The sequence below is a fragment of the Saccostrea echinata genome, unplaced genomic scaffold (assembly GCF_033153115.1).
Source record: "Saccostrea echinata isolate AGI-Se365-2 ecotype Australia unplaced genomic scaffold, CSIRO_AGI_Sech_v1 ptg000002l, whole genome shotgun sequence".
Classification (NCBI taxonomy): domain Eukaryota; kingdom Metazoa; phylum Mollusca; class Bivalvia; order Ostreida; family Ostreidae; genus Saccostrea; species Saccostrea echinata.
The window spans coordinates 11440933-11468178 of record NW_026889751.1 but is presented as its reverse complement, the minus strand read 5'-3'; the positions used below and the strand labels follow the sequence as shown (position 1 = coordinate 11468178).

General features: G+C 33.8%; 1 protein-coding gene across 10 annotated transcripts; it reads left to right on the top strand.

Moving 5' to 3' along the window:
• LOC133172486 (MAP/microtubule affinity-regulating kinase 3-like) lies at positions 1-26602 on the top strand. Of its 10 annotated transcripts, none has more exons than XM_061307393.1 (20): positions 1-507; positions 625-774; positions 1115-1168; positions 1341-1389; positions 1558-1623; positions 2172-2242; positions 7267-7323; positions 8334-8469; positions 10547-10647; positions 11177-11296; positions 12154-12253; positions 13754-13866; positions 14014-14203; positions 16756-16895; positions 21800-21838; positions 22152-22363; positions 22556-22699; positions 23080-23295; positions 24193-24267; positions 25529-26602. In XM_061307393.1, the coding sequence occupies exons 1-20, from the start codon at positions 436-438 to the stop codon at positions 25881-25883; spliced, it is 2460 nt and encodes an 819-aa protein (XP_061163377.1). In that variant the 5' UTR covers positions 1-435; the 3' UTR covers positions 25884-26602. The 10 variants fall into 10 exon arrangements, with proteins under 10 accessions (XP_061163377.1, XP_061163401.1, XP_061163393.1 ...); XM_061307417.1 differs by having other exon boundaries at positions 14014-14215; positions 24193-24249; positions 25544-26602; XM_061307409.1 differs by having other exon boundaries at positions 14014-14215; positions 24193-24249.
• The last annotated feature ends 644 nt before the right edge of the window (positions 26603-27246 follow it).

Here is a 27246-nt window from a genome sequence, read left to right as displayed (position 1 = left end):
CGGCGTTTACATTTTGGGAGAATTTGGCGTGGAACGAGTCAGCCATTTTTGTTACTTGACATAGGGAATAAATTTTGTTTCTATGTGTAACCTAGTGGTCTGAACTCATAAAAACCAAAGCCCAGGCTGAAAGTGATAACTTTATTTTATAATGATATGTTTTAAATGGAGATTAAATCCCGTTTGCCTTGTGAACTTCACTTTTTGATGGACCCAAGGGCACTACTTCATAGTCAACTTGGTGCTGTAAATGACCCCGATTTTCTGTGAAAAACGAACCAGAAAGCGTCCACGGAAGCCGATTCTGTTAGAGATAAGTAGATAAATTGTGTATATAGACGCTTAGGGTAGAAAAACTGCGAATGAAGCATTATATTCTGTAAAGAATCGTTTCAACGTAGTCTCACCTGGACGTCAAACTATAATTTATTCAACATGTCGACTCGAACCCCATTGCAAACGGTTCATGAATCGGTTACAACGGAATCAAGAAGCAGCAATCGCCGGGTAAGTTAATTCTGAAACTGTTTCATATTTTTTTCTTTGCATGACGAGTTTAATTTTTGTGGCCGTTGTGCACTTCCTGGGTGACCTACTTATTTTGTTCTTTGCACATACACACAGCAAACCGATGACAATGCCAACCCGAGAATCTCATCCTCCGGGCGAAGAACGGATGAACCACACATAGGAAAATACAGACTTATCAAAACGATAGGCAAAGGAAATTTTGCCAAAGTCAAGTTGGCCAAACATGTCCCAACTGGCAGGGAGGTGAGTTTAACAATATACCATTGATGTTGCCTTGGTGGCGATTACTGCAGCTGTCAATTGATCAGCTGATTGTCAAAATATAGGAGTGATAAAATTATCTGCATACTGTTTATTTTTTTAACGTGGAAGGAAATACTGAGTCATGGCACTCTCAGTCAAGACAAATGTAAACAAACAGATAAGGTTGAAAAATATAAATGTATTTAGCTGTGTAATAAAATCATGCATGTTGTATGATGCGGATAATGAAATTACATCAGTTTCCTTTTTTCTGCATATGTGGACACAGTACACATTGATTTCTTAGTTATCATATTGACTCATATTTTATGCCACTTAGGTTGCAATCAAAATTATTGACAAGACACAGCTGAACCCATCAAGCTTAAACAAGGTAAGTCATGCATTGAATATTAATGAATAATCAATTCTTAGATGACCTTTTAGTATAAAAAAGGATACATTTATTAAAAGAAAAGTCATAATGAATAGATAATCAAGATTAAAAAAAAAAAAACGTAGCTGTATATCTAAGCACACACATTTTTTTTTTCCCTTTTTAACAGCTTTTTAGGGAAGTAAGAATAATGAAGAACTTGGATCATCCCAACATTGGTATGTCTTAAACTGTAATGATATTTGTATCCACTAAAACTTGTCTTATAAACAAATGCAATGTATGTTGTTTTGTTTTTTTTTAAATGAGATAAATCATAAATGAATTTCTTTAAAACCTTTCTAGAAGAAGAAAAAAAAATGATGTGTCTGAATTTTGTTTTCCAGTGAAACTGTTTGAAGTGATTGAAACAGAGAAAACATTGTACTTAGTCATGGAGTATGCAAGTGGAGGTCAGTTGTTAAACAGAAAATTTACTTTAGTGATTTTTAAATTGAATCAATATCCCAGTGAATGCCGTGGAACAATTTTCATATGAAGTCTGTTTTGAAATGCTGGCAGAAATGAATGTCACATGGTTCTGTCAATCAGCACCTCAGCCATAATTATGATACTTAGGCCACAGTTGATCAGATCAAATAATTTTGAAAATCTGGCCCACTGAATTTTGTGGCCATAGGCAAAGTATCATTAGGTTGAGCAGTTTGGTACCATGTAATACATATTGTAAATTGCTTCTTTGTCACTGTATCAATACTTCTTCATTTACTTTATATCATTAAAGTTACGACGGAACAATAAAATAGGTCTAATTTTTTTTTTGTTTAGATAACGAGGTTTTTATGGGTGTATGTAGAATTTTGGGTTGCTTTTGGGGGAAAAAGGGGGGCTTTGAGCAGAGTTACTTACAGCAAGATAACATTTTAGATTACATGTTAAAGACCTAGCAATTCTAAATCCATATTCACTTTTTAGTTTTACATTTTCTCTACTGTTGCAGGAGAAGTATTTGACTATCTTGTTGCCCATGGTAGAATGAAGGAAAAGGAAGCCAGAGCCAAATTTCGTCAGGTTAGTTTATGTTATAATCTTCATTGAATATGAATATTAAATATGTTTGTACTTATTTTTTTAATGTTCAGTGAATATGCTTATTGAATATGCCCTGAATATGCTTATCGAATATGTACGGTAAAGAATTTGAAAAATTGTTGAAAAGACTTTGGAAGTGTTTTGGAATTGAAATATGGAAAAATGTACATGCATGTATAAATTGCAATATGCACCCACAAGTATTAAATATAAAATGTCGTGAAAAGGAGGAAACACCTAATGTTGCAAATTATGCCATACTAAAAACAACAGTGAACCAAAGAAACATAATTTCCTGAATCAGGCCTCTATGTGACCTCTAAAATTTAGTGGCCAACTTGCTCCTAATAAAAAAAAAATTAGTCACCAATGCAAATTTTAAGTCGCCAGGTAAGTTTTTAAACTTCTTTTCTGCTCTTAATAAAGAAAAAAATTCAAAATCTTTTTTTTAGTTCAGCAATTTGATGCTCAACAAGTGAATTTAAAATGGTCGCTAAAATTTGGCGACTTGATAGAAATATTTTACGGGCCAATCATAATTTTTAGGTGCCATGGTGACTAAATTAATCGCCAATTAGAGCCCTGTGAATGTGACTATATTATGAAGTTGCATTACCTGTTGCTGTTTTATCAAAATAGGGAATAATTTTTTTTTTTTTTTTTTGGACCAGTTGGTTTTCAGTATTTTGCGTGAAAGTAGTATGCATAAAGATTAGGGTTATTCAAAAGTGTTCCCTTGGGTCCATTGGATAAAAAAATTCCTAAACTTGTACAATCTTGAATACATGTTTATTGTGTAGGTTTGTTTTTGAATTTGCCTTCAACACCCTGAAGAAAACAAAAGAAAAGTTAGAAGTATTTTGAGTGAAAATAGGGAGGGAAAAAATACTGAAAATTCAGGGATAAACAACAGATCCTCAGTCTTGTATTTGACATGCATATTTCCATGTAGGTTTACCATAGTTCAAATCATAGTCCTCTATGGTCAGACCAAAATACTAAAAATATGCATGCTACGTATCTGGAGAAATTCATTCAAAATACAAAAAAAAAAACACCAAAAACAAAAAAAAAGCAAAACAAACAAACAAATTGCACACATTGCCACATATGAAGAAACTTTTAGATTAGGTAATGGGTCTGTGGGAAAAAGTGGGTGACAAAAGGGGGTCCAAAATTTTATAAAGGATTCAATTGGAAAAAATCAAACTGTCTGGTGTATAATTAGCTGCAGAACTGTGGTGTTATGATTTTATATTAAAGTCTTTGACCATAACGCTACAGGTCTCTTAATGCAAGTATTTGTGCAATTTACGGCACAAGACTTTCTGCGCACAGTTGTTTTGAATTTTTTGTCGGATGGCAAAAAATTGAGGAAAAAAAATGAGTTTATTGGTCTGTAGAGATGACTATAAAGGGTTAGGAGGTAGATATACAGATTGGTTAAAGAATATGGCTAGAATTAGGGAGTGAAAGGTAGTTGATTGACCAATGCTGGAAAGTGGAGAAATTCTCACCAACCATGTGCAGAAAATCTTGCACCGTAAATTGCACCATATTTGCATTATGGAATCTGTAGCATTATGGTCAAAGACCTAAATATAAAATCATAACGCTACAGTTCTGCAGCTAGTGTATAATGGGATAACAATAGTTTAGGGAAGAATTGGGTAAGAGCATTTTAATGATTTACCAAGAAATATGTACAAGGAAAAATTTTCAAAAATCCCAAAGTTGACATAGAAACTTGTATTCATAAGATTCTGTTAATACATTAATAACAAATCTATATTTATCCTATATCAAGAATCGAATTAAAAGAAATCACTCAAAATGTACATATATTTGCTTTTTACGAAAATGATAGCCAGCATAATATGTACTGATTGGTAAAGAATTACTAGTTATTTGTAACTGTGTGATATGATATTCAGTATTTTAATAAAATGTCTGAGGATGAAATTAAAAGAAAGTTTCCTCCATTTGATAGAGATTTTTTTCTTGATGCAAGGCCTAAGAAAACAAAAAAGTTTCTTTACATGTACCTGACCAACCCTAAAAATGTTATGCATCAACCCAATTTTTTTTTCATTGTAAAATTCAGAAATTGCATGTCTGTGTATTTTCCTTTATAGTTTATGGTTGATAGGTCATAAGGTCATTTTTAATAGCCTTTTTTGGAGCTATCAGGTAGATTGTACAAAATATATTTTATGGCTAGAAGAAGAGAGCTTCAAACTGTTTTTTAATATGTAAAAAAAAAAAAAAATTAAAACATGAAAAATAAAATCCTACTTAGGCCAGATAAAATTAATCTTTAGATTCTCATCCCCGCCCGCCCCTCTCAAAGTGCCCCGCCCCATTGTTTTTTATTTTGTTTTTTGGATGCCAAGCGTATTATTTTCATGTATTTTTATGCAGCAAGAATCTGGGTCAAAATTTAAGAGTTATCTCCCGTCTGTATTAAAAGTCGCGTGGCGCTATTTATAGCAAAAAAAAACTATGTGAAGAATGGAGAAATATCGGCAATAAAAGCAGTTTAAATACGTAAGGAAAAGATAATTTGTCAGTAAAGAGAAGGCAGAAAAGCAAAAATAACATATAAACACATCTAGATACCATCACTGGCATGGGCAAGTTTTTAAAGAGATTTTAACCAAGTAAAAACAGACGAAGAAAATACACATGGTCAAGTTTTAAATAACGATCTCCAGTTGTATGTGATTTTGCATTAAAAAAAATAATAAAACATCGTCCAAAGACTTTAGAGAATAATAGTGCTAAGGAAATGTTAAATCTTAAAACTGTTAAGGCCTAGGCTTTTCAGTAGAATATTTTACAGATTTACACAATCCTGTTTTTGTAAATATGATATATTTTAATGTCGAACATGTCAAGTCTCAAGAACGATTGAATGTATGAGGACAGTAGAAGTCTGTGATATCTGTATATCACACAGAATAGAAGGAGTTGTTGGTAAAACTATAAGGTATTTGGGGAAAGGTCGCTGAGCAAACATGCATATGCAATTTATTAGGATCAGCACCCCATTTTGTTTGGCGTGTGCCGTATCTGTGTACTTGATTATTTGTTAATAAAACTATAAATATTTTAATATTCTATAACAAGAATCTTCTGTAGATATTTAAAAGAATATGAAAATAAAATTTATTCATATTGGCATTAACATAATGTAAAAATTATGTGTACGAATGTTTTGTTGATACATTCATTTATAAAAAATAAAAAATAAAACCCGCCCACCCGCCCCATTTTGTTAGCAAATTAGGATGAGAATCTAAATTTTAAATTTATATGGCCTTACAGACCCTATTTTGTGTAAGCATGTAATAGTAAGTGATCATTTTTTTTTATTGGGCTTTAGCAATGTCACTGATGAACTGTTTGATTATGATATCCAAAAAAACATAAAAAATGATTACTTCCTGAAACTGGCCTGAGATGTAAGTGAATTCTGATAAAGCCCAAGTAAATATCAAGTGATTGTGAACTAGCATATCTTTTTTTTTATGCATCAACTAATGATTTTAAAAAAGTTGAAATGTGGAATGTGGCACTTAAGATTTCATTCACTTCAGCCTACTTAGTTCAGCCCAGATGCATCAACACTTGAGCCTGATTTTGACCCAATTAGACAGTTGAGTCTATGAAGTTTTGGTTCAAGGTTTATATAAATTGATACCAATCAGTTTAAACTGTCTGTCTTTCCTTCTGAAGGTATATGCAAAGGAACACCCATAGCAAATGAAATGTGCTGTTTTAACAAAAGAATTATTTGTTTTTCAGGGTTTTTTTTTATGTTTTCTTTAATTTTTCTGTTTTGTTCAATATAGATAGTGTAGGCTGAACTGTCATTGCTCTGCAGTGTCAATGAACCAACATAGCTGACAGTCTGTGTTGTTGCATGATTATGCTAATTGAATTCTTTGTAATGCTTCTGTTTTTCTTTGAAGCAAGTTCTGCTTTTATGAAAGGTCATAATATTTGGAGTTCTTGCTTCAAAAAAAAAACAAAACAAAAAACTTGCTTTTTGTTTTATTTTGCCGTTTGTTTTTTATACGTATAGTAAGTCAAAATGAAGGGATTCAGTAACCAAATGTCAGAAACCCAGTTGACTGTCCATAGTAATAGAGTTACACTCTTAACAGAGATGTCAGGTTTCTTAAACTTGATAAAAAAGTGATGGAACTCCTATTCTATGAATTTGGTGGCACAGTTTTCAATACAGCACAGAGTTCAATACAGCCCTGTTCACACTTAAATTTTGTTTTCCTCTTCAGCATGAAATATATGTTACAAATATATCGTTTGATCAGTCAATGTCTTTATGACTTTATAAACCTCCAGAAATAAGGAAAAATTGAATTACGATTTCAATTTGGAGGGATTAAAATCTAAAGAAGGTTGTATATCCATTTCAAGTGATATTAAAAGTCTTATCGATAAGTATTTATTTCCTCGGTATTGGTTTATAAATAAACAGATGCTGTGATGACACAAGGATGTTCATATGACTCACAGAAAGGACATTGTACATTGCTCTCTTTTAAAGCCATGCCTAAGTATTTTATTGTTGTGCAGATAAGCATTGTTAGTTTACTATTAACATGATTAAGCAACCACAAAGACTGGTTCTGTCAGTTTTACTTTAAGTTTGGGAAAAACTTGAGGTTTAGAAATTTTATGCTTAGATGTCATGAAGGTCATAAGTTATCATGATTATAAATTTACTTCGAGTTTTATCTCTAATGCAGGAAGACAATAAATTTATCAAGAGAGATATAAATATACATGTTTAGATAGATTTTGCAGAAAGGTGCACTCCAGATATCTAGGAAAAAAAATACAGAGAGATGTATTGATTGATTTTGCTGAGGTTGCAGATCTTTATCTTTGGATTCAAGGCTGTGTCTTTGAAGCAGGAATATTGATTTAAAGACTGTGTCCAGCAAGTAATGACTTTCTTTTTGTTATTGTTGTAGATTGTATCATCTGTGCAGTACTGCCATCAAAAGCATATAGTCCACAGAGATCTTAAGGTAAAAGGAGTTTTAAATATTCTGTGATAAGTAAATACCTCTTTTTCAAGTAGGTAAATTGTATGAACATGTATGCTACCTGTTAGCATTGGAAATGTTTTGTCACAGGTAAAGCGTTACACCAGATTAACCCAAGGGCTAGGGATAAATATGTGATACATTTGGTACATAATGATCAGATGAAGTCAACCATAATGTAGTACCCTGTTTCGCTAAACTAGCCTGTTACATGAGACAAGTACACAAGTATGCATTAGGCGGGTAGGATAAAAGGCCAACTGTCTCAAACGGTTAAACATTCTAGACTATGCACCTGAATATCACATTTCTTGGGGAATTTGGCTATTATAACCTCACAACAAAGTTGTTAAAGGATTTATTAAAGTGCATATATGCATGCACTGTGTGCCTCAAAAGCATACATACTGCACAAATGAGGAACACAATGATTTGCATGTAATCAGATGGCCAGTGTAGCAAATGTTCTTACTTGCAGAAATACCCTGAGGAAGGTTTTCTATAATACAAAAATCCCCCCGGATTTATAATATTTGCTATTTTTGAAAATTTTTCTCCTACAAAATTCAAATGTTATATTGGAAATTCCCAGGAATCACTGACTCTACTGTTGGACAACAGAGTTTTGGTAGACACTAAAGAAATGGAAGGGAGAAAGTTACATACTGATTTAATTAAAGAAAAAGGATTAAGATCAAGATTACCTAACAAATCAGTTTAACTCTCCTTATATAAAAGTGCTACTTGGATTAAGGGGCAATAGTGAAGTAAAAATTCAAAGGCAAGAGTTCAGAAATTTATACTGTAGGTTAAGTGTTTGTAAAAGGTGCTCACTAATCACAGATACTCATGTTTGTAGTGCTATTGTTTTGAACTGCCTGAATTGCCTTGTATTTATAAAAGTAGTAATTATGTCAAATTTTTGAAAGTTCAATATTGGAAAGCATGAGACTGGGAGAATATAACAATTTTTTTTTTCTGATTCATTTCAGGCTGAAAACTTACTGTTAGATGGTGATATGAACATAAAGATTGCTGACTTTGGTTTTAGCAATGAGTTTGTTCCAGGAAATAAGTTGGACACATTCTGTGGGAGCCCTCCATATGCTGCTCCAGAATTGTTTCAGGGTAGGAAGAATTTTTATCAGCAAATTTCTTTTAATGACCAGTTATTTAAAAAAAAAAAAGGGGGGGGGAGGCTCATTGGCCACAGCACTTGCCTGAATCACCTTGGCTCTGCTTTTCTGAGAAGATTGTCATTTTCTAATTAAGATCATTGATCCCCTGTGGTGACCCCACCTTTGCCCAGGGGCAATGACTTGACCAAACAAAATATACATGACATGGGGTGTCTTCTTATATCCAGGTTATATCAACATATATGATTCTATAGAGCGCTGTTGTGGGATTTTTTTTTATGTATCCGGTTGTTTAACCTTGACTCCCTTAAGTGGGCTTACTCATACTTAAGAGATAACTTGGATGCAATTCAGTTACTGTGTGATTAATTGTGACCCACTGCTCTTGAGATTTTTAAAGATTTTTGCAGTATTTTCCCATTAAAAATTTTATCAGCTGTTGTAGCCCCAATCCAAAGGGCCGTGATTTGAACAGATTTGAATCTGTCATACATGGGAATTTTGAATACCAATAAGACTCACTATGGCCCTTTCCTTAAGAGGTAGCTGCAGAACTGTAGCTTTCTGGTTGAGATAATTCGGACAGATAAACCAGAGAGCTACAGATCCAAGCATTGTAAAAACCTTCGATTTACACTGTCGGTTTTTTGTAGCTCGCTTCGAGTACTATTTCTTGTATTTTATGTGTTCCCTCAATTTACAATTTATATCCAATAATTAACCATATATTTTACTCCCATTCTTTATACTTTATTTATTTTTCAATGGTTCCAAATGGCCCTATGTGGTCTTGGAATATCATTTTAAAAATTTCCCATCCCGACACCCATGTTGGGAGTCTTTCAAAAAAAAGTTTTTAAAAGAACATCCATCTGCCGAGAAAATGTGAATAAAAAAGTCTGGAAGTTCAAATATCATGTATATATATTCAATTGTCTATAAAGAAAACAATATATATAAAAAAAAAAGAGAGAGAGAGATAAAAAAAACGATCGGGCATGTTATTTTTTGCATTACACCAACATGGAGCTCGGAATGCATTTTTTTAAACTGATACTCCAAGACTACGTACGGCTGTTTGGAATCGTTGAAAGATATGGGAGTAAAATATATAATTTTATTATCGGATACCACGTTTGTAGCGTTGGAATGCATAAATTAAAGAAATAATACCCGAAGCAAGCGACAAAAAAGTGGCGGCGTAAATCGAAGTTACAATAATTGGGTCTGTAGCTCTCTGGTTTATCTGTCTGAATTTTCTCCACCAGAGAGCTACAGTTCTGAAGCTAATTGAGAGGAAGGGGTCCGGAGAGGAAGATATATTTTTTTTTCTTTTTTTTTTTTGAACATATTTTATTGACAATGTGTCAAAGGGATTGGACACAAGTTCTAAAAACTTAGATAGTCCTCTCCCATAGATAGTCCTCTCCCATATATATATATATATATATATATATATATATATATATATATATATATATATATATATATATATATATATATATATATATATATACATATATATATATAAAGATTTTTTTTTTCTGGATAACCCCATGTTAAATGCTGACCCCCTTATGTGACCCCATCATGCCCCAGGCACCATATGAATAAACTTGAATTCACATGATGTGGGTATGCTGACATATCAAAATGACTAATTGTGGGCCTGGTGTTCTTTAAAAGAAGAACTTAAATATTTTATTTTTTCTCTTGAATACAGTGTAAAACTTTTATTCCCCTATTGTGACCCCACCCTAGCCCCAGTCACCATAATTTGAACAAATTTGAATCTTCAACAGACAAACTGTGATCAGAAAAGCTCACATGGACCTTTTGCTCAGATGAGCTTAATAAAAAACTTTATTCTATATATACCAGGATACACAAGTTAATAATACATGTAATCTTGTTCTATATACCATGATACGCAAGTTAATAATACATGTAATCTTGTATATGTTGTGCAGTTTTCTAATTGTTTAGAAAGATGACATTTGGGGAAGGATTACCATTTAGAAGGTTGCTTCTTTTAATTGAAAACTTTTTGTTGTAATTTCATATAGGGAAGAAGTATGATGGGCCCGAGGTGGATGTTTGGAGTTTAGGAGTTATACTGTACACACTAGTCAGTGGTTCTCTTCCATTTGATGGACAGAATTTAAAGGCAAGTGATAAAAGTAATGGATAATAATGCTCCAATTTTGTAAGTGATATACATGTATATTGTAATCTACATACACTGGAGGTTTTTTACTTAATAATGAAGGGAAAAATTTAGCAAGTTTACCACCTTGTTTTCACAGGGATTTATCTAGCCATATAACATATGTACATGTATATTCCTCAATACCGTCCCCAAGCATCAGTGAAAGAGGAGTATTGCTGAAGTCTGTTGTTTTTTTTTGGGGGGGGGGGGGGCATTTCTTGATATTAAAGAAAAAACTATTTTGGCCATGGCAATGGCTTCTATCAGATTGTACTTAAGGCCAGAGTTCTGTTTTAAACAGAAATTTGCCTTTTGGGGGCAAATTCTATTTCATCAGAATATCTTTTCTTAGAACCAAATTAAGATTTTCACATTTTATTTGACTACTCCACAATTTCTGACTGTGGTTACATCCGAGTTTTTCGTCATTTCTCAAAGTCTCTTTTTTTCCTGTTTTACTTAGTTTCTTTCTCTTTTTCTTTTTTAGGAATTGAGAGAAAGGGTGTTACGTGGAAAATACCGAATCCCATTTTACATGTCAACAGACTGTGAAAATCTGTTAAAAAAGTTTTTAGTATTAAATCCTACTAAGAGAGTTTGTCTAGAGGTAAGGGCTTCTATTCAGAGTAACAATTCTTTATTTTTCACAATATATGCTTCTTTTATGTACACTGTCATTCAGATGTGTTAAAAAGCACCCGACCTGAAGTGTTATCTTGATGTACTGACAAGGTCAAACCTCTCAGGCTTGATATTGAATTATGCAAATGAGGTGTGAAGATAAGGAAAACAAAATTTTCAAATATTGGAATAAGAGTTTAAGGTGAATTATATACATATACATGAGTAGGATAAATGAGATCATGAATAATTGGACTTTCATGAAGTGACATGGCTATATTTATCTTCACAATTTGAGACTGTAGATAGCCATTTTTTAAATTCAGATGACATGACCTATTTTAATATCATTTCTTTGAACTTTATGCTATCACAGAATATTATGAAGGACAAGTGGATGAATATAGGTTGCGAGGATGATGAACTTAAACCTTTTGTAGAGCCCCCTGCAGATGTCCTTGACCCCTTGCGGATAGGTAAAAAAATCCCTGACACACACTTGTATTGTCCTGTAGTGACAAGGGGCTCATTGTTACCAAGATTTCTGGAGAACCAGCAAGAGGGGTTGTAAATCATGCAGCGTTAAAGTTGCTATCAGTCTCTAAGAAATCTTGGTCAGCAAGCACTCCGCTTAGAAGCAAGTTTGAACAGTTCATCAAATGACTCATGATTTGCCTTGGTTAACCAATTAGAATTTCACATGAAAATAAAAAAAGAATTCAAACAGATGTGCTCCTACCTAGACTTATCATTGGTGATTAGATGAGCCTAGTTCATGCTTGCTTGATGTCAACATTATGTGTTGTTTTTTTTTATTTCATGGCATTTCTTATTTTGTGTCAGAATATTATGAAAGACAGATGGATCAATATGGGTTATGAAGAACGGGATTTAAAGCCCTACAAGGAGCCACCAAAAGACCTCCTTGAAAATAAACGAATAGGTACATAGATTTGTCGGCTGCAGACATGGCAAAGACCAGAACATGCATGTGTGCCCACCGTAAAATTCTTTTCAATGGCCAAGTCTGAGAGATGACACATGGATGTTTCATTTCTTTGCTATGACGTTTTCTTTGAACTTCTATGATAGTACTAAATTTCCACTCTTTTTAACTGAAGTGTTATTCACCCTTGTATAACCAAGTCTATCAAAGGGATTTATGGAGATTTCAGTAAAGTGTTCTGTTTTCTCATTAGTATTGAAACTATTAAACTAACTAAAACATCGTAGAAAAAGGTATCTTATGAATGAATCAGCTACATTTAATTATGATCAGTAAGCAATTAAAAAACTATGGAGAAAAAAAAAGAAGTGCAGCAGTATCTTTTATACCATATTTAATACAGCGGTTTTCCTACATTTTTGAACCAGAGGGTTTGTAACAACCTATCAGGATTGTTATTTGGATAAGGTCAAGGTCAAGGGATTTGAAATACAGAATTTTCCATATAAATAATTCTATAATGAAATATTTAGATCTTATTGGATTGAATGTTGATTATGCCTAGAAAATAACTTGACTGAGCAAAGGCATTTAGACAAGGTCAAGGTCACATGATTCAGAAGTGTCAAATTCTAAAGAATTTAGATATAGACAAAACTCCGTATTAGAGGAGCATCAGGAGGTTATACCTGATACAAAGGTTGTTTATGACCTTGAACTCTGTCATGATTCTAGGCTTTCATTGATTCAGTGACTCAAAGGTAAATGTTTCTGGCTTTTGTGGAAAGTGAAATTTTCATACTAAATACAAAGGTTGCTATTATCTTAAGATTTACAGCCATTAACCAGCCATATTTATTCAAGATGTAAAGGACAAGAAATCTTGGAATTTTTTTCTCCCCGCAAGAAGGCAGAGTTCTTTCAAGCTATTTCACAAGTTTTATGACATTTCTTTGCTTGCCTGGCAGGGATTATTAATCCCATTAGGTCAGTTCTAGTATTAATCAGTGACCATCAAAATATCTAGTATCATCTAGTATCCTGTTTTAAGATATTCTTAATGTTTGTCAGAGGTTTGGGAATTTGGGTATTCTGTGTAAACTGCTTGTTAATTGTTGTTGAATGATGTGTCCTGCATGTACCACCAACAAGAAATTTTGGTTTTCTGCACCAAAATAAAAGTGCCATTTTGTCAAGTTTTAATCTTTGTGTGTTCATTTTAATTTGAGTTAAATATTCATGCATTTTATCCTCTTTCATGTTTTGACCTGGAAAATGAGGAAGGTGTAAGACATTCAGATATACTTAGATACTGTTAGTTTACTAATCAACTTACAAATTGCTGTGAAAAATAAACTTTCTAACCCTTTAATTAAGTTAGATGGGACAAGAAATGCTCAGTATGTTAGAGGTACCTGTATTGTGTAAAACTTCATGTAGAAATATCTTGTTTCCAATAAGGTTTTCATATAAATCCCTTTTTTCTGTTGAACTTAGAATTGATGCTAAACATGGGCTACACAAGGCAAGCTGTAGAGGACTCCATCACACACCAGAAGTATGATGACGTCCAGGCCACGTATCTGTTGTTAGGGAGGAGGACATCAGATGTAAGTCAGACCACTAAACTCCATCATTGATGTACACTTGGAGTTGTGGTACAGAAATTAAGTAAAAATTCCATGATATTACAGAAATTATCCTCAGCTGATAAATGTCCTTGACCTTGTATAGCTGATTATTTATTTTCTTCACAGTTGGAGGGCAGTGACCGCTCTGGCAGTAGTCAGTCATTAAGACATTTAGGGCAGATGTCCTCAAATAGGCCACATAGTGAAAACACAGCCAATAGTCAGTCTCCTAACAAAGTGACCCGTAGTCAGTCGGCGACCAGTAGTGGCACCAATCAAGGCAGGCGACGGTACAGCCAAGGCACAGAAAATAATGGTAGTATCAAACGTAAGCAGAAAAGATTGCATGTAATTGATCATAACACACTCTTAATATGTTTTACTTGATCTGAATTTAAAAACAAGAGAAGAACTGTCAATTTTACTTATGTCTCCATCAGTTAAGGACTCATTATTGAAGTCATTGTCCAGATTAAAGATAGTCTAGATTAAATGATGTAAGATAAAATGCTTTGTAAAAAAGTGTGCCTTAATGTGTATGAACTGAGGAAATAGTAATTAAGTGGAAATTTCATCAGATTAACAATCCTCTGCTCTCAATCCTTGTGCAGATAAAAAAAAATCAGTGCCAAGCAGAATTAGTAATCAAGTCAAAGTTTGATGGTTGTTGAAATTTTTAGGGTTTTACCAATTTTTTAGGTCACCTGAGTAATTCAGGTCACGTACTGCTATCAGTTTTTGTTCATCATTATGTGTTAACATTTGAAAATTTTCAGTTTGTTCTTTGAAACCGCTGCACCAATTTCAACCAAGTTTGGTATATAGCATCTTTTAGAAAAGGGAAACAAAAAATAAATTTCATGGTCTCTGCCTCCCTTAGGCCAAAATCATCAAAATTAATGCAATCTACAAAAATCTTTTTCTTCTTTCCTCCTAGACATCAGGCATTTAAACTTAGTTTTATTATAAGCATTAAGCCCTATACCCAAATTTTGAAATTTTTGGTCCTATGGGTGTTAGGTGGGGCTCTAATGATCATATAGTGAAAATGCATTATCTCTTTGAAAATCTTCTCTGCTCATGGGTATATAGCAGACAAACTAAGTGCATGGTAATGATGAGCAAGATTGCTTCTTCCAAAATTGTGAAATTCATGGCCCCTGGGTTAGGATTCTAGAATAAGGGTGGGGCACTATTGATCATTTAGTGAAAATGCATTCATTCTATCTACTGCTAGGAATTTACCAAACAAAGTTGTTATAATGATTAAGGGTGCCTCTTTCAAAATTTTGAAATTCATGGCCTCTGGGTTGGGTTCTGGAGTTACAGGGCTCGACATTAACTTTTTTCCCTACTTGTCCATTCAGACAAGTGACCAGGACATTTACTTGTCCGAACTTCAACTTCACTTGTCCGAACATTGTTCAATAAAGATACAATACTGTCAACTTGAAAACTAAAATAAAGTCCATTACATGTGATTGATTAGTGATGTTATCTATAAATACAAAAAACATAAAAAAGCAAAATTTTATCTAGACTTTCTATCCTGACAACAACATAAATGTTCACAAATGAAACTGTCAACATCAAACAGAATCTAAACTTCGTAACTCGGCGTAACTTCCATGCCTTTGCAGTAGTATGCAATTAGTGAACTTCGATCCCGATCGAGTGTGAACTCAATTACATAGCAATTCATATCGGGATCAAAGTTCGTTTTTTATGTACTGCTTCCGTCTTTACCGATGAACTTTCAACAGTCGTTCTTTTTATTATTTGAAGACTTCTTTACATTAAAATGCACTTGTCCAATCGGACAAGTGCCAAGCAATATTCACTTGTCCGTATTTTTTTTTCACTGGTACCGGACAAGCGGACAAGCGTTAATGTCGAGCCCTGAGTTAGGGCAGGGCTCTATTATGGTTATGTGTATGTGTGTGAAATTTTCACTCTGCTTTAATTGAACTTATTCCCCTTTGTCGTTTACCTATGATGATGTAACTGATAGTAAATCAAATAAAAGAATTACACTGGGTTTTGCTGATTAATGTTTTGAGCAGCATGTCTTCATCTACAAGTTTATTTTGTTTTATTATATAAGTATAAAATTGCCATTCTGTGGATCCATTGCAGGATTTTGTTATAATCAAATGACTGACAAGGCCTTTGAGCCTCTTATTTATTTTCAAAATTAATGTGAACATCCTAACCAGAGCTATTTTTCCTCTCCTTTAGTGTTGTACCGATAATCAAAGAACATCAATATGGTACCGATTCCGATGATCGATTATAATTTTTCATAATCGATCATTGGAAACATACTTCTGATACAATACATTCCAGAATTATCCATTTTTGGTTTAAAATTTATTTCTTCTTAATGAAAGAAAATGGCTTCTGCATCTGATACTAGCCAATTAGCACGAAGCAGAGGTGATTAAGAACTGAAAGGTGCATATGTAGAAAGTGTAAAAGAAGCAAAACAACAAAGAAAATATTATATATTTTATATATCCATGTTAAAGAAATATGAAATAATGGTAATAGTCTGCTTTTTATATACAAAACTATGACATCCGATTATAATGGGTAAAATCGCATCGGAAGCAGTAACCAATTCCAACCGATGATCGATTATGAAAATTAACCGATGTCCCATCACTACTCTCCTTGCTAAGGCATATTTGTTAAATAAAAATGGGCAATACTTCAAAGTTTAATTTTTTTATAGTGTAACGGTAAGTAATGTAGTGTTTCAAAATTCAACAGAACAAAACAAATGGTTGTGAAATGGAATGATGAGGACTTATTTTACAAATATCCTCAGGACAAAAAATATCCATGTTTTCTTTTGTGAATTTGTAGGAACTACAGGACCATCTAGTTCTCAATCATCATCACACACCCCACGTAGGCAGAACACCATCGATTCTTCCTCTACCAAGGAGAATGCCCTTTCCGGGCGGAAAACTCCCTCTGGAGGCCCCATCATGGAATCTCCAAAGGTAGGCAACTCTGGAAAGTAGAGAGAAATTACTGCAATTATATCCTCAATTTTACTGTAGATATGGCACCACTTCTTTAATAAATAAATATATGTATATTTTGAGAAGTTGACATAACAACATGAGCATATGAAATGTAGCTAGATTTTAGTGGAATGACTATAATACATGTATATTATTAAAAAACAAATTATAAACTGTCAAGCATGGTAAATGCATGAGAATACATGTATATCAATGATAATATATCAATATACATTGTACCAGTATATTATTTCGTAATGGTGAACAGGGTTTTAAACAAGAGGCCCAAGGGCCTTAACGGTCACCTGAGTACAATACAACAATTTAGAGGATCCATAAACTGATAAATGAAGCTTTGTTGCCCAACAGCAAGAAAATAGTATGATTAGCATCAACAAAATAATTGGTCTAGTATCTATCTGCCCCCCCCCCCCCCCCCCATTTATCACTATTCCCATGCAGACTATTAACAAAATGTCTATTATTCAAGCCCATATTATTCCTTCTCACAATGGCCTCTCTTGGCCGTTGAAGAACATTTAAAAAGATAGGTTATTTTTGTCTCATTTTTATTCATCTATTATTTCCAAGTCATTAAAACTATGAAAGTACTTTTTTTATTATACAATAAATTTTCTTGCATAATTCTCTTATTCTATTAAGCTTTCAAATACATTATGTAAATTGATTAATTATCAAAGGTGAATGAAGGGGAATAACTTTGCTCAGTAGAATACAAGTTAATAGAGCCCTGGCCAGGACCAGAAAACTTGACTAAATGGTCCAGGTGTTCAAAATTCTGGTAAAAATACCCTTGCATATTAAAACTTTTACTCTGTTTGTCTTGAACATCCAAAGAAGCATAGACAATTTTCAAAGAAATGCATTTTCACCATATTATTAAATAAATAAAGCCCCATCCTTACACCAGAACATCTGACCCATTGGCCACGAACTCACAATTCTGGAAGAAGCACCCTTTCTCATCATAACTATACACTTGTTTCTTTAGTTTATAACCAGGAGTAGATAAAAATTTTTGAAAGAAATTAAGCATTTTCACTATATAAATGTAATCAATAGAGCTCCCCCCCCCCCCCCGAACCCCTGACCCAGGGGCCATGAATTTCACAATTTTGGAAGAGGCATTCTTCCTTATCATAACCATGCACTTCCTTTGTTTGAAAAATACCCAGGAGCAGAGAAGAAGATTTTGAAAGAATTCATGCCCTTTCCCTATATAATCAATAGAGCCCCCCCCCCCCCTCTAACACCAGAACCCCTGACCCTGGGGCCATGAAATTCACAATTTTGGAAGAGGCACTCTTGCTCATCATAACTATGTACTTAGTTATTTTATTTAATACCCAGGAGCAGAAAAGATTTTCTAAGAATTAATGCATTTTCACTATATAATCAATAGAGCCCCCCCCCCCCCAACACCAGAACCCCTGACCCTGGGGCCATGAATTTCACAATTTTGGAAGAAGTACTCTTGCTCTTCATAACTATGTACTTAGTTACTTTATTTAATAACCAGGAGCACAGAAAAGGATTTTCATAGAATTACTGCAATTCTACTATACAATCAATAGAGCCCCCCCCCCCCCCAACACCAGAACCCCTGACCCTGGGGCCATGAAATTCACAATTTTGGAAGAGGCACTCTTGCTCATCATAACTATGTACTTAGTTACTTTATTTAATACCCAGGAGCACAGAAAAGGATTTTCATAGAATTACTGCATTTTCACTATATAATCAATAGAGCCCCGCCCTAACACCAGAACCCCTGACCCTGAGGCCATGAAATTCACAATTTCGGAAGAGGCACTCTTGCTCATCATAACTATGTACTAAGTTACTTTATTTAATACCCAGGAGCAGAGAAGAAGATTTTCAAAGAATTCATGCATTTTCACTACATAATCAATAGAGCCCCGCCCTAACACCAGAACCCCTGACCCTGGGGCCATGAAATTCACAATTTTGGGAGAAGTACTCTTGCTCTTCATAACTATGTACTTAGTTACTTTATTTAATAACCAGGAGCACAGAAAAGGATTTTCATAGAATTACTGCAATTCTACTATACAATCAATAGAGCCCCCCCCCCCCCCCAACACCAGAACTCCTGACCCTGGGGCCATGAAATTCACAATTTTGGAAGAGGCACTCTTGCTCATCATAACTATGTACTTAGTTACTTTATTTAATAACCAGGAGCACAGAAAAGGATTTTCATAGAATTACTGCATTTTCACTATATAATCAATAGAGCCCCGCCCTAACACCAGAACCCCTGACCCTGAGGCCATGAAATTCACAATTTTGGAAGAGGCACTCTTGTTCATCATAACTATGTACTTAGTTACTTTATTTAATACCCAGGAGCAGAGAAGAAGATTTTCAAAGAATTCATGCATTTTCACTACATAATCAATAGAGCCCCGCCCTAACACCAGAACCCCTGACCCTGGGGCCATGAAATTCACAATTTTGGATGAGGCACTCTTGCTCTTCATAACTATGTACTTATTTAGTTTATTTAATACCCAGGAGCAGAGAAGAAGATTTTCAAAGAAATAATGCACTTTCACTATATGTTCTATATAGCCCCACCCTAGCACCAGAACCCCTGACCCTGGGGCCATGAATTTCACAATTTTGGTAGAGGGCTCAATGCTTATTACTATGATGCCAACAGTTTGACTGCTTGATGTCCTGGAGTAAAGAAGAAGATTTTTAAAGATTGCATTATTTTCAGTGGTTTTAGCCCCACCCCTCAGGTCCCAGGGGGGCAGGGACCATGAAATTCACCATTTTTGTTCCCCTTCACCCATAGATGCTATATGCCAAATTTGGTTGAAATTGGTTAAGCGGTTTCAGAGAAGAAGCTTAAAATGTTCAAATGTTAACACACGACGCACACCGCACGACGCACGACGCACGCCGACGGACGAGAACAGATAGCAATAGGTCACCTGAGTGACTCAGGTGACCTAAAAATTGAAATGTGAAAAGCATTCTTAAATGTAAAAGATTACGGTTGATAGATCAATAGAACAAAATGTAAACACAACAGACCTAGAAAGTTCATGAATTATAGAATATTTAAATTATTTTTTAAATACAGAAATGAAAATCTAAAGTGGTTGTAAAAATTAAAAAAAAAAGAAGAAAAAAACCCCACTACCTTGTATCATCTCTCCTGAAGTTACTGAACTAGGTGTACCTGAAATGAATTTGTTGAAAATTTTCATTGGTTAAAAATATTAATTTTACATAAATGTGGCTATTCATGAAACATGAGGAAGGAAAATTACTCAGTTTAAAGATACCAAGCTCTCCAATTTTGTAAGAATTTTACATATGATAATCCTTAAAAATTTTCCTCAGAATTATGACTGTTTCAGACATTAAGTTCCTACCTATTATACTTTTCTTCCTCAAAAATGGAAGAAACTTGTATATATATACCTCAGTGTTAAAAAAAAGAAGAAGAAAGAAACTGTAAAACATTACAACCAAATTTAACTAATAGAATAAGCTTAAACTTCTTTTTTATGGCAGAAATGTGCATTTTATTTTATTTTATTTATTTATTTATTTTATTTATTTATTTATTTTTTTTTTTTTGTTAAAAAAAATCTGTTACCATTGCTAGGGACAAAGATGATGTGCAGATACCGGTATTATGTTTCTAAAATAAAAGCGTAACTAATGACAATTGTCTTTCCCTAGAAAAGCATACACTGTTAAAAGGGCAGAAATGACATTCACAAATTTATGCTAAGAGCAGCTTCTCTGATTTTCAATAATTTTTTCAGGGAAATATTTCTAGCATCATGTCGTTAAAAAAATATATATGGATGTGGCTGTACATAGATAAATGTCGTTGTTTTTATGCTTGACAGGAGCAGTTATACCAGTGTGTCATATTTTAACAGTCTCCTTTTCTTTTGCACATGGAGATAATGAAATGATCACCCCAAAAAAAAAAACCTACAAAATCTTGTTTAAATAGCTGTATAATTAACCCAGCTTGTAGAAAGTGTAAACTTTATGATTTCAGTCTCTGCTTAACTTTTGAAACTGTGAAAATTCTTAGCTAACATTTGAGAGAGGGAAAAAGTTTTATTTCATTTTCTGTTTTATATGAATACAGCAATGTATCATCTGCTATCGTCAAAATTAGGTCTGAAGTGGCAGTAACAATGTCTGAAATACCATATTTTCATGGAAGTTCTACTTAACACTTGCCACTGAGCTTTAATGATTGCCTTGACTGTCTCTGTTCAAAAATTGGCAACTTTACATCTCTACTTTACAAGAATTCATGATATCTTCAGTGGAAGCTAGTTTATATAAATAGTGAATAACATTCAGCATCAGACAAACACTCATGTTTTTATGTAACATCATTGCATTGGAGTGGTGTCAATGTGTTTTAGTGATTAATAGTGGCATTAGCTTTGATATTGCATTAACCTTGTGATAATGTATTAGTAATAGCCGTGCATGCTAGAATACTAACCCTGTACATGCATGTGCAGATTTTGCAGTTCTAAACTTGTGCATGAACTTAAGGTCAAGGACTGTAATATTGTTGTCAGGTCTAAAAAAAATTCAGGTCAAGGGCTATAATGCCAATGTCCTGTTTTAACTTTTGTCATATACATGTATCTAGTAGGGTAGGAAATTCTTTTCACACACTAATGCACATAAATACTCAATTACTGAATTCAAATTGCCACCTTAATTAACACTTTTAATACACTTCCCTGGTGAAAGGTATATAATTAACATCCCCAAAATAGTGTATAAATTATCCCATGTAATTGTCACAGATACTGTACGAAGGTTTCATTAAATTTCAGAGATCTCCTTTCGTACGAGAGAGTATCAAAGGACAGCAGGTGATGTTTACTTATTCCCAACTGATCAAAACAAAATTAATCCTTTAAACAAAAGCAACAGTTCCTTTTATAAAAATCACAAAATCATCAGCATGCTTATAGAAAAGAAAAGAATTGCTTTGTATACACAGAATAGAGAGTTGCAATAGCATGTGTTCCTTTTATGTAATGCTTCATTTACCATCAAAGAGTTTCTTGTTGCTTGTGTAGCTTTTAAAATCTGCAGTTCACCCAATCACTATCCACTGTGCAAATCAATGAAAAAAGAGCCAAGAGTTAATAAAACCCCTGTTTTTTTTCTCCCCTTTTACAGATCAGTTCCACACCAACCCGTTCTACAATGCCCAAAAAATTAACTTCCTCCCAGACCTCATCTTCTTCCTCGTCTTCAGCCAAGAACAGCTCCATTCACAGTAGTATTCCCCGCCGGACAGGCCGCAGTGAGACCTTTAGCCCGGGGGATGTTCGTTCCCAGCCATCCCAGGAAAAACCAACCCGCACAACTAACGGCCAGGATCTCAGAGGGTATACAATGTTTTAACATTCATGAACTTTAGAAGAAATATTTTCTTCTTTGAAATATTCTGTCTAGTATATAAATGCTATAGGACTGTTGATAGAAGTGTAAACTTTGTTCATTTTAAATACACTTAATTCATATGTATGTATGATTTATGAAAAAAAAAAAATATTGGATAAAAGATATGTTGTTTGTAGACCAATGTCCAATTCGACTGGTGGTACAGAGAATCCATCTGTCCGGCCTAAAAGCCATGTGAAGTCTGCAAGTTTAACACAATCCCAAGTGGCTCGCGTCACAGACCTACCTCCTCTTAATGATGGCGACAATTTTCGACCAACGTAAGTGGTGCACAATAGAAGATAGGTATTCCTGGTAATCGGATTAAAATCATATAGCCATGTAGTAAGATAAACTAACTGTTCCTGACCTAAATTACAGCTATGTGTGTGTTTATTAGTGTAGCATTAAATGTTCTAACACATTTGAAAGATTTTGAAGAGCTAGGTGGCAGAACTTGTTGAGACACGATTACACACTGCAGTAAACATATAACCTTATATGATTTGAAGAGAAAGTTCAACACTTGAGGGTGTAAAAATCAAAAATGAATAAGGGTGAAAAATTCAGAATTGGAGATTTAAGGGTGAAAAAATCAAATATGGAAATCTTTGGTGGTAGTTTAGCATTTTGTCCTATATAAATGCTCCCTGTTTTTTAGGACTGCCCCTGGAAAAACTTTACCTGTTTCTCCTGTACCACCCAAAAGTTATCTGAATAGAACTGTTCTCAGAAACACATTCCACGGTGGTCCAGTGAGAGACAGACGGCAGCCCAGAACTTACAATGGACCCGATCACACTCAGGACACATCTGCTATGAATGCGGCAGGTCGCATGTCATTTTTCAATAAACTAAGTCAAAAATTCAGTCGAAGGTATGTATGCTTGAAAAATGGATGCATGGGTCTTATCTCTTGGTAAAGCTTAAAAGTGCTTTTTTTCTATGTAAGGTGAATGCTATTTTATATAATTTGAGGACAATTTAGGAATAAGCAGAGACATTATATATAATCAAGAAAGGTTTCATTTGATAACAGATTTATCACTATGATTGTGAACTTCATCCCTTTAAAGTCTTGCCGTATATATAGAATACTTAATTTGATATTAAATAGTAAAATAATCTGAGATCTTGTTTAAATTAAGTAACATGAGGAGAATTCCCTCTTTTTTATTTGACTCTTTTTTTTTGCATTTTATCTGTACAGTTTATGTTTGCATCATAGCATTGAAATAAGTGCATACACACTGTTCATGATACCTGTTATTTTTGGCTTCACTAACTTGTGTATTATCATAGAGAGAACTTGTATTGCCATAGTTGTATTGGTTCACATTGTACAATTATACATGGTTTATTGATTCTTCATCTCGGGGCTATAATCACAAGTGTGTTGACCAAATGTGATAAAGAAAAAGGTTGCATGTATTCCCTCATGGAGAAGCATTCTTCCATTAATGTAGAGACTTGTAGATAAAATTAGGAACAGATTCCGATTGTTGGCTGTGGGTGCTGAATGCAGCGTTGTGGTTTCGGGGTTGATCTGGATCACTAGTATTGCACCAGTACTGTTTTTTTTTTTTTCTTCTCTTCTTTTTTTTTCACAAACTTTGAATCTCATCATGAAAATAAATCTGATGACTTACTCACCCTCTTTTTCTTTAGCTTTTAATTATGTTGCTGCTGTGTGTGAAGAATTGATTTATGAGATAAAAAAAAAAATTCTCTCTCTATATATATACAGTTCTACATTGGTCCAATCATATTTCAGGGAAAACACAACTTTGAGTGGGGAGAAGGTGGATCAAAAGTCATTGAGTCGTGAACTGTACGTGTCCACTCTCAAGTACCTATATTATTTCATTAATTATTGTGAAATTGAGAAAGAAATTCAAACTCTGCCAAACTGATGATTGGAGTTTATGTTAACTACTGGCAGATTGCTAGAAACCATGTATAATTGTTGTATTTTATTTTTTTTTTCTATATTTATTGTCATGGTATTCAGTTTGATCTTAAATATAAAGTATAAACTAACATCTTTTTTTATCTTGGCTACCCTCACAACACTGAGACCTTAGATATCTGGAGTACATATATATATTCAGAGCACACATTCTAATCGGACAATATCTTATACAGCTGATTCTTAGATCTGGAAATTCACTGGCCTGTAAAAGTGGAACAGGGACATTATCTATAGGTGTATTGACACCTTGGTTACCTATTATATTTGTAATGCAAGACAGAAGTTTGCATGTGTGTTGTTCTTAACTTTGTTACAGGCTTATTTTGATGTATCATGTTAAAACTTTGGAAGTGAAAATTTAAAAATTAAAAAAAAAAAAAAATAAATAAAATAAAATAAAAAAAAATGAATTTAAAAAAAACAAAATTTAATATAAATAGTGACGAACTGATGATTGAAATTATAGAAATAGCAGTTATTATTAAGGAAAATTATTAATTTGCTACATATAGTGTATACTTCATTTACTTTAATTTTAAGAATACATATGATAATCCTTAGCATTAGGTCAAAGGGATCTTACTGGGCAAGGTTTATGATAGAATATTCACCTCAAAGACCTTTCTGATATTGGGGTAATGGGAGTCAGCTGTATTTTCAGTCTGCTTATCCATACTTCCTTTATAGTATATCAGGTGGAAGACATTTATCTCATTTCACAAAATTAATTCTCACAATTTCTTCATGGCTTTTATTGTGAATCTTTTGGTTTTCTTGAATAACTCTTGATCAGGGAAGATAAAAATTTACACCAAAAAAAAAACTTGAAATTCTCCTAAAATACTTTCAATATATCTGAAAATTTTAGAATGTGTATCTAGACCAAAATTATACTAAAATCATGTGTATTCACATGCATGAAAATGATGCTACTCAAAAAGTATCAATTGCATGGTGCAAATTATCAAATATATGGAGTATGATATCATAGCAGAGAAAAATATCCATGAATTTGACTTTTGGATGTGTTGCATGAAGCGTTTGATCTTTGTGACTCTTTACTAATTGAATTCTGTCATCAAGTGCCAGTGTTGGAGGGATAGCCATACATTAAGTATTACATTGTTGTAATTTTCAGCAAATTGTTCCGCAGGTCAGTAGCAGAGGGACAGTCCGACAACCCAATGGTCAAACCCAGGTCACTGAGATTCACATGGAGCATGAAAACCACTAGTTCAATGGACCCTAATGACATGATGAAGGAAATAAGGAAAGTGTTAGATGCCAACAACTGTGATTATGAACAGCGGGAGAAGTTTTTGTTACTGTGTGTACATGGGGACCCTAATACAGACAGCTTAGTGCAATGGGAAATGGAGGTCTGTAAGCTTCCAAGACTCTCCCTCAATGGGGTACGATTCAAACGGATTTCAGGGACCTCTATAGGGTTTAAGAACATTGCTTCAAAAATTGCCAATGAACTTAAACTGTGATGCCATGTTAAAGTGCTGGAATGTTGAACGATTTGTTTGAGGAACATGAAGCGGGCCACATTGGGATGGACCAGATCCCAAAGGCGTGTGAGAGTTTGTCGGTGGACAGATTATAGATATTAACTCGTCTGTGGTAAAATTTATATAACAATCGCATTAACAGATTTTTATTTTGTACAAATGTGTAAAGAACATATAAAGTATTTGTATGATAAAATAAATGGAGCCCACGCAGAAAGCTGGGTTGATAATGTGTACACAAGTATGTATATTTAAGACTGTGTAAATGGAAAAAAAAAAAAGAATGGTGTGTGAGTGTGTAAGTTATGAACTTTGAGGGATGGGCACAGATGGATGGTTATTGCCCTTCACCTGCTAAGTCATATCAGAACCAGCTGTACTATCTTCAGAAAGTAAATTAAGATGATATGCTTTATCAGTAAATATAAGTAAGATGGGACTGAATCAACTTCTTTTTGCAACAGTTCTTATGGGGGTGATGAGGTATTATTTGAAATGCTTGGGCTTGTAAACTGTGATATCATGTGAAAGTGCCATCCCTCTAAGTGTCAGTTGTCTAGTGCAATTTACTTTCCAAAGGTAAAAATTGTGAACAAATGATACAGGCAGTGTTCTTTTAAGAATTTTTTTTTAATCATGTCTGCATGTGTTTGCTATATGCTTCCATGAAAGAGTTTTAACCTTCATAATACCTAGAACAGATAGCTTTGGCATATCCATGCTTACAGAATATAAAAGATGGTATTTCAAGCATAATGTTTTGTATCAGTCAGAGACAGTCACATTTTCTTATTATTTTCATGGACAAAATTTGATTCAAAGTACAAATGAGATTAAATTTGTAGAAGTAGTATGCAGTATTCTGCAGGGGTTGAATACTAGCATAAACTTGACAAAACTACAGTTTTTCTTCTGTTTTCAGTGTAACTGTGTATACACTTGGATGTTTAGTAATTGCACTCTTGTCAAACAATATTTCTTTGTTAGTAAGCCTGTTTTGTTGTATATCATTTTATATTAATCAAACTAATTAACAAAGATCAATTATTATTTTTTTATTTGATAAACAACAAGTTGAAGTTGTGTTCATGTAATTTGAAAATAGCCACCTTCTATTTATAATTAAAACATTAATATGTTTAGGTTAAGGTTGAAATGATGAGCACTTTCTGGATACAGTGATTTTCTTTTACTTTCTTTGGATGATTTTCAGCTTTCTGTTTGCAAAACAGGTTGGTCTGCATTAAGTGTTGTAGACAAGATCACCATGTACATGTACCAAGCAATAGTGCCAAGAAAAGTCATTTTTCCAGTTTTATATGCATCACTTGCACATGCAATT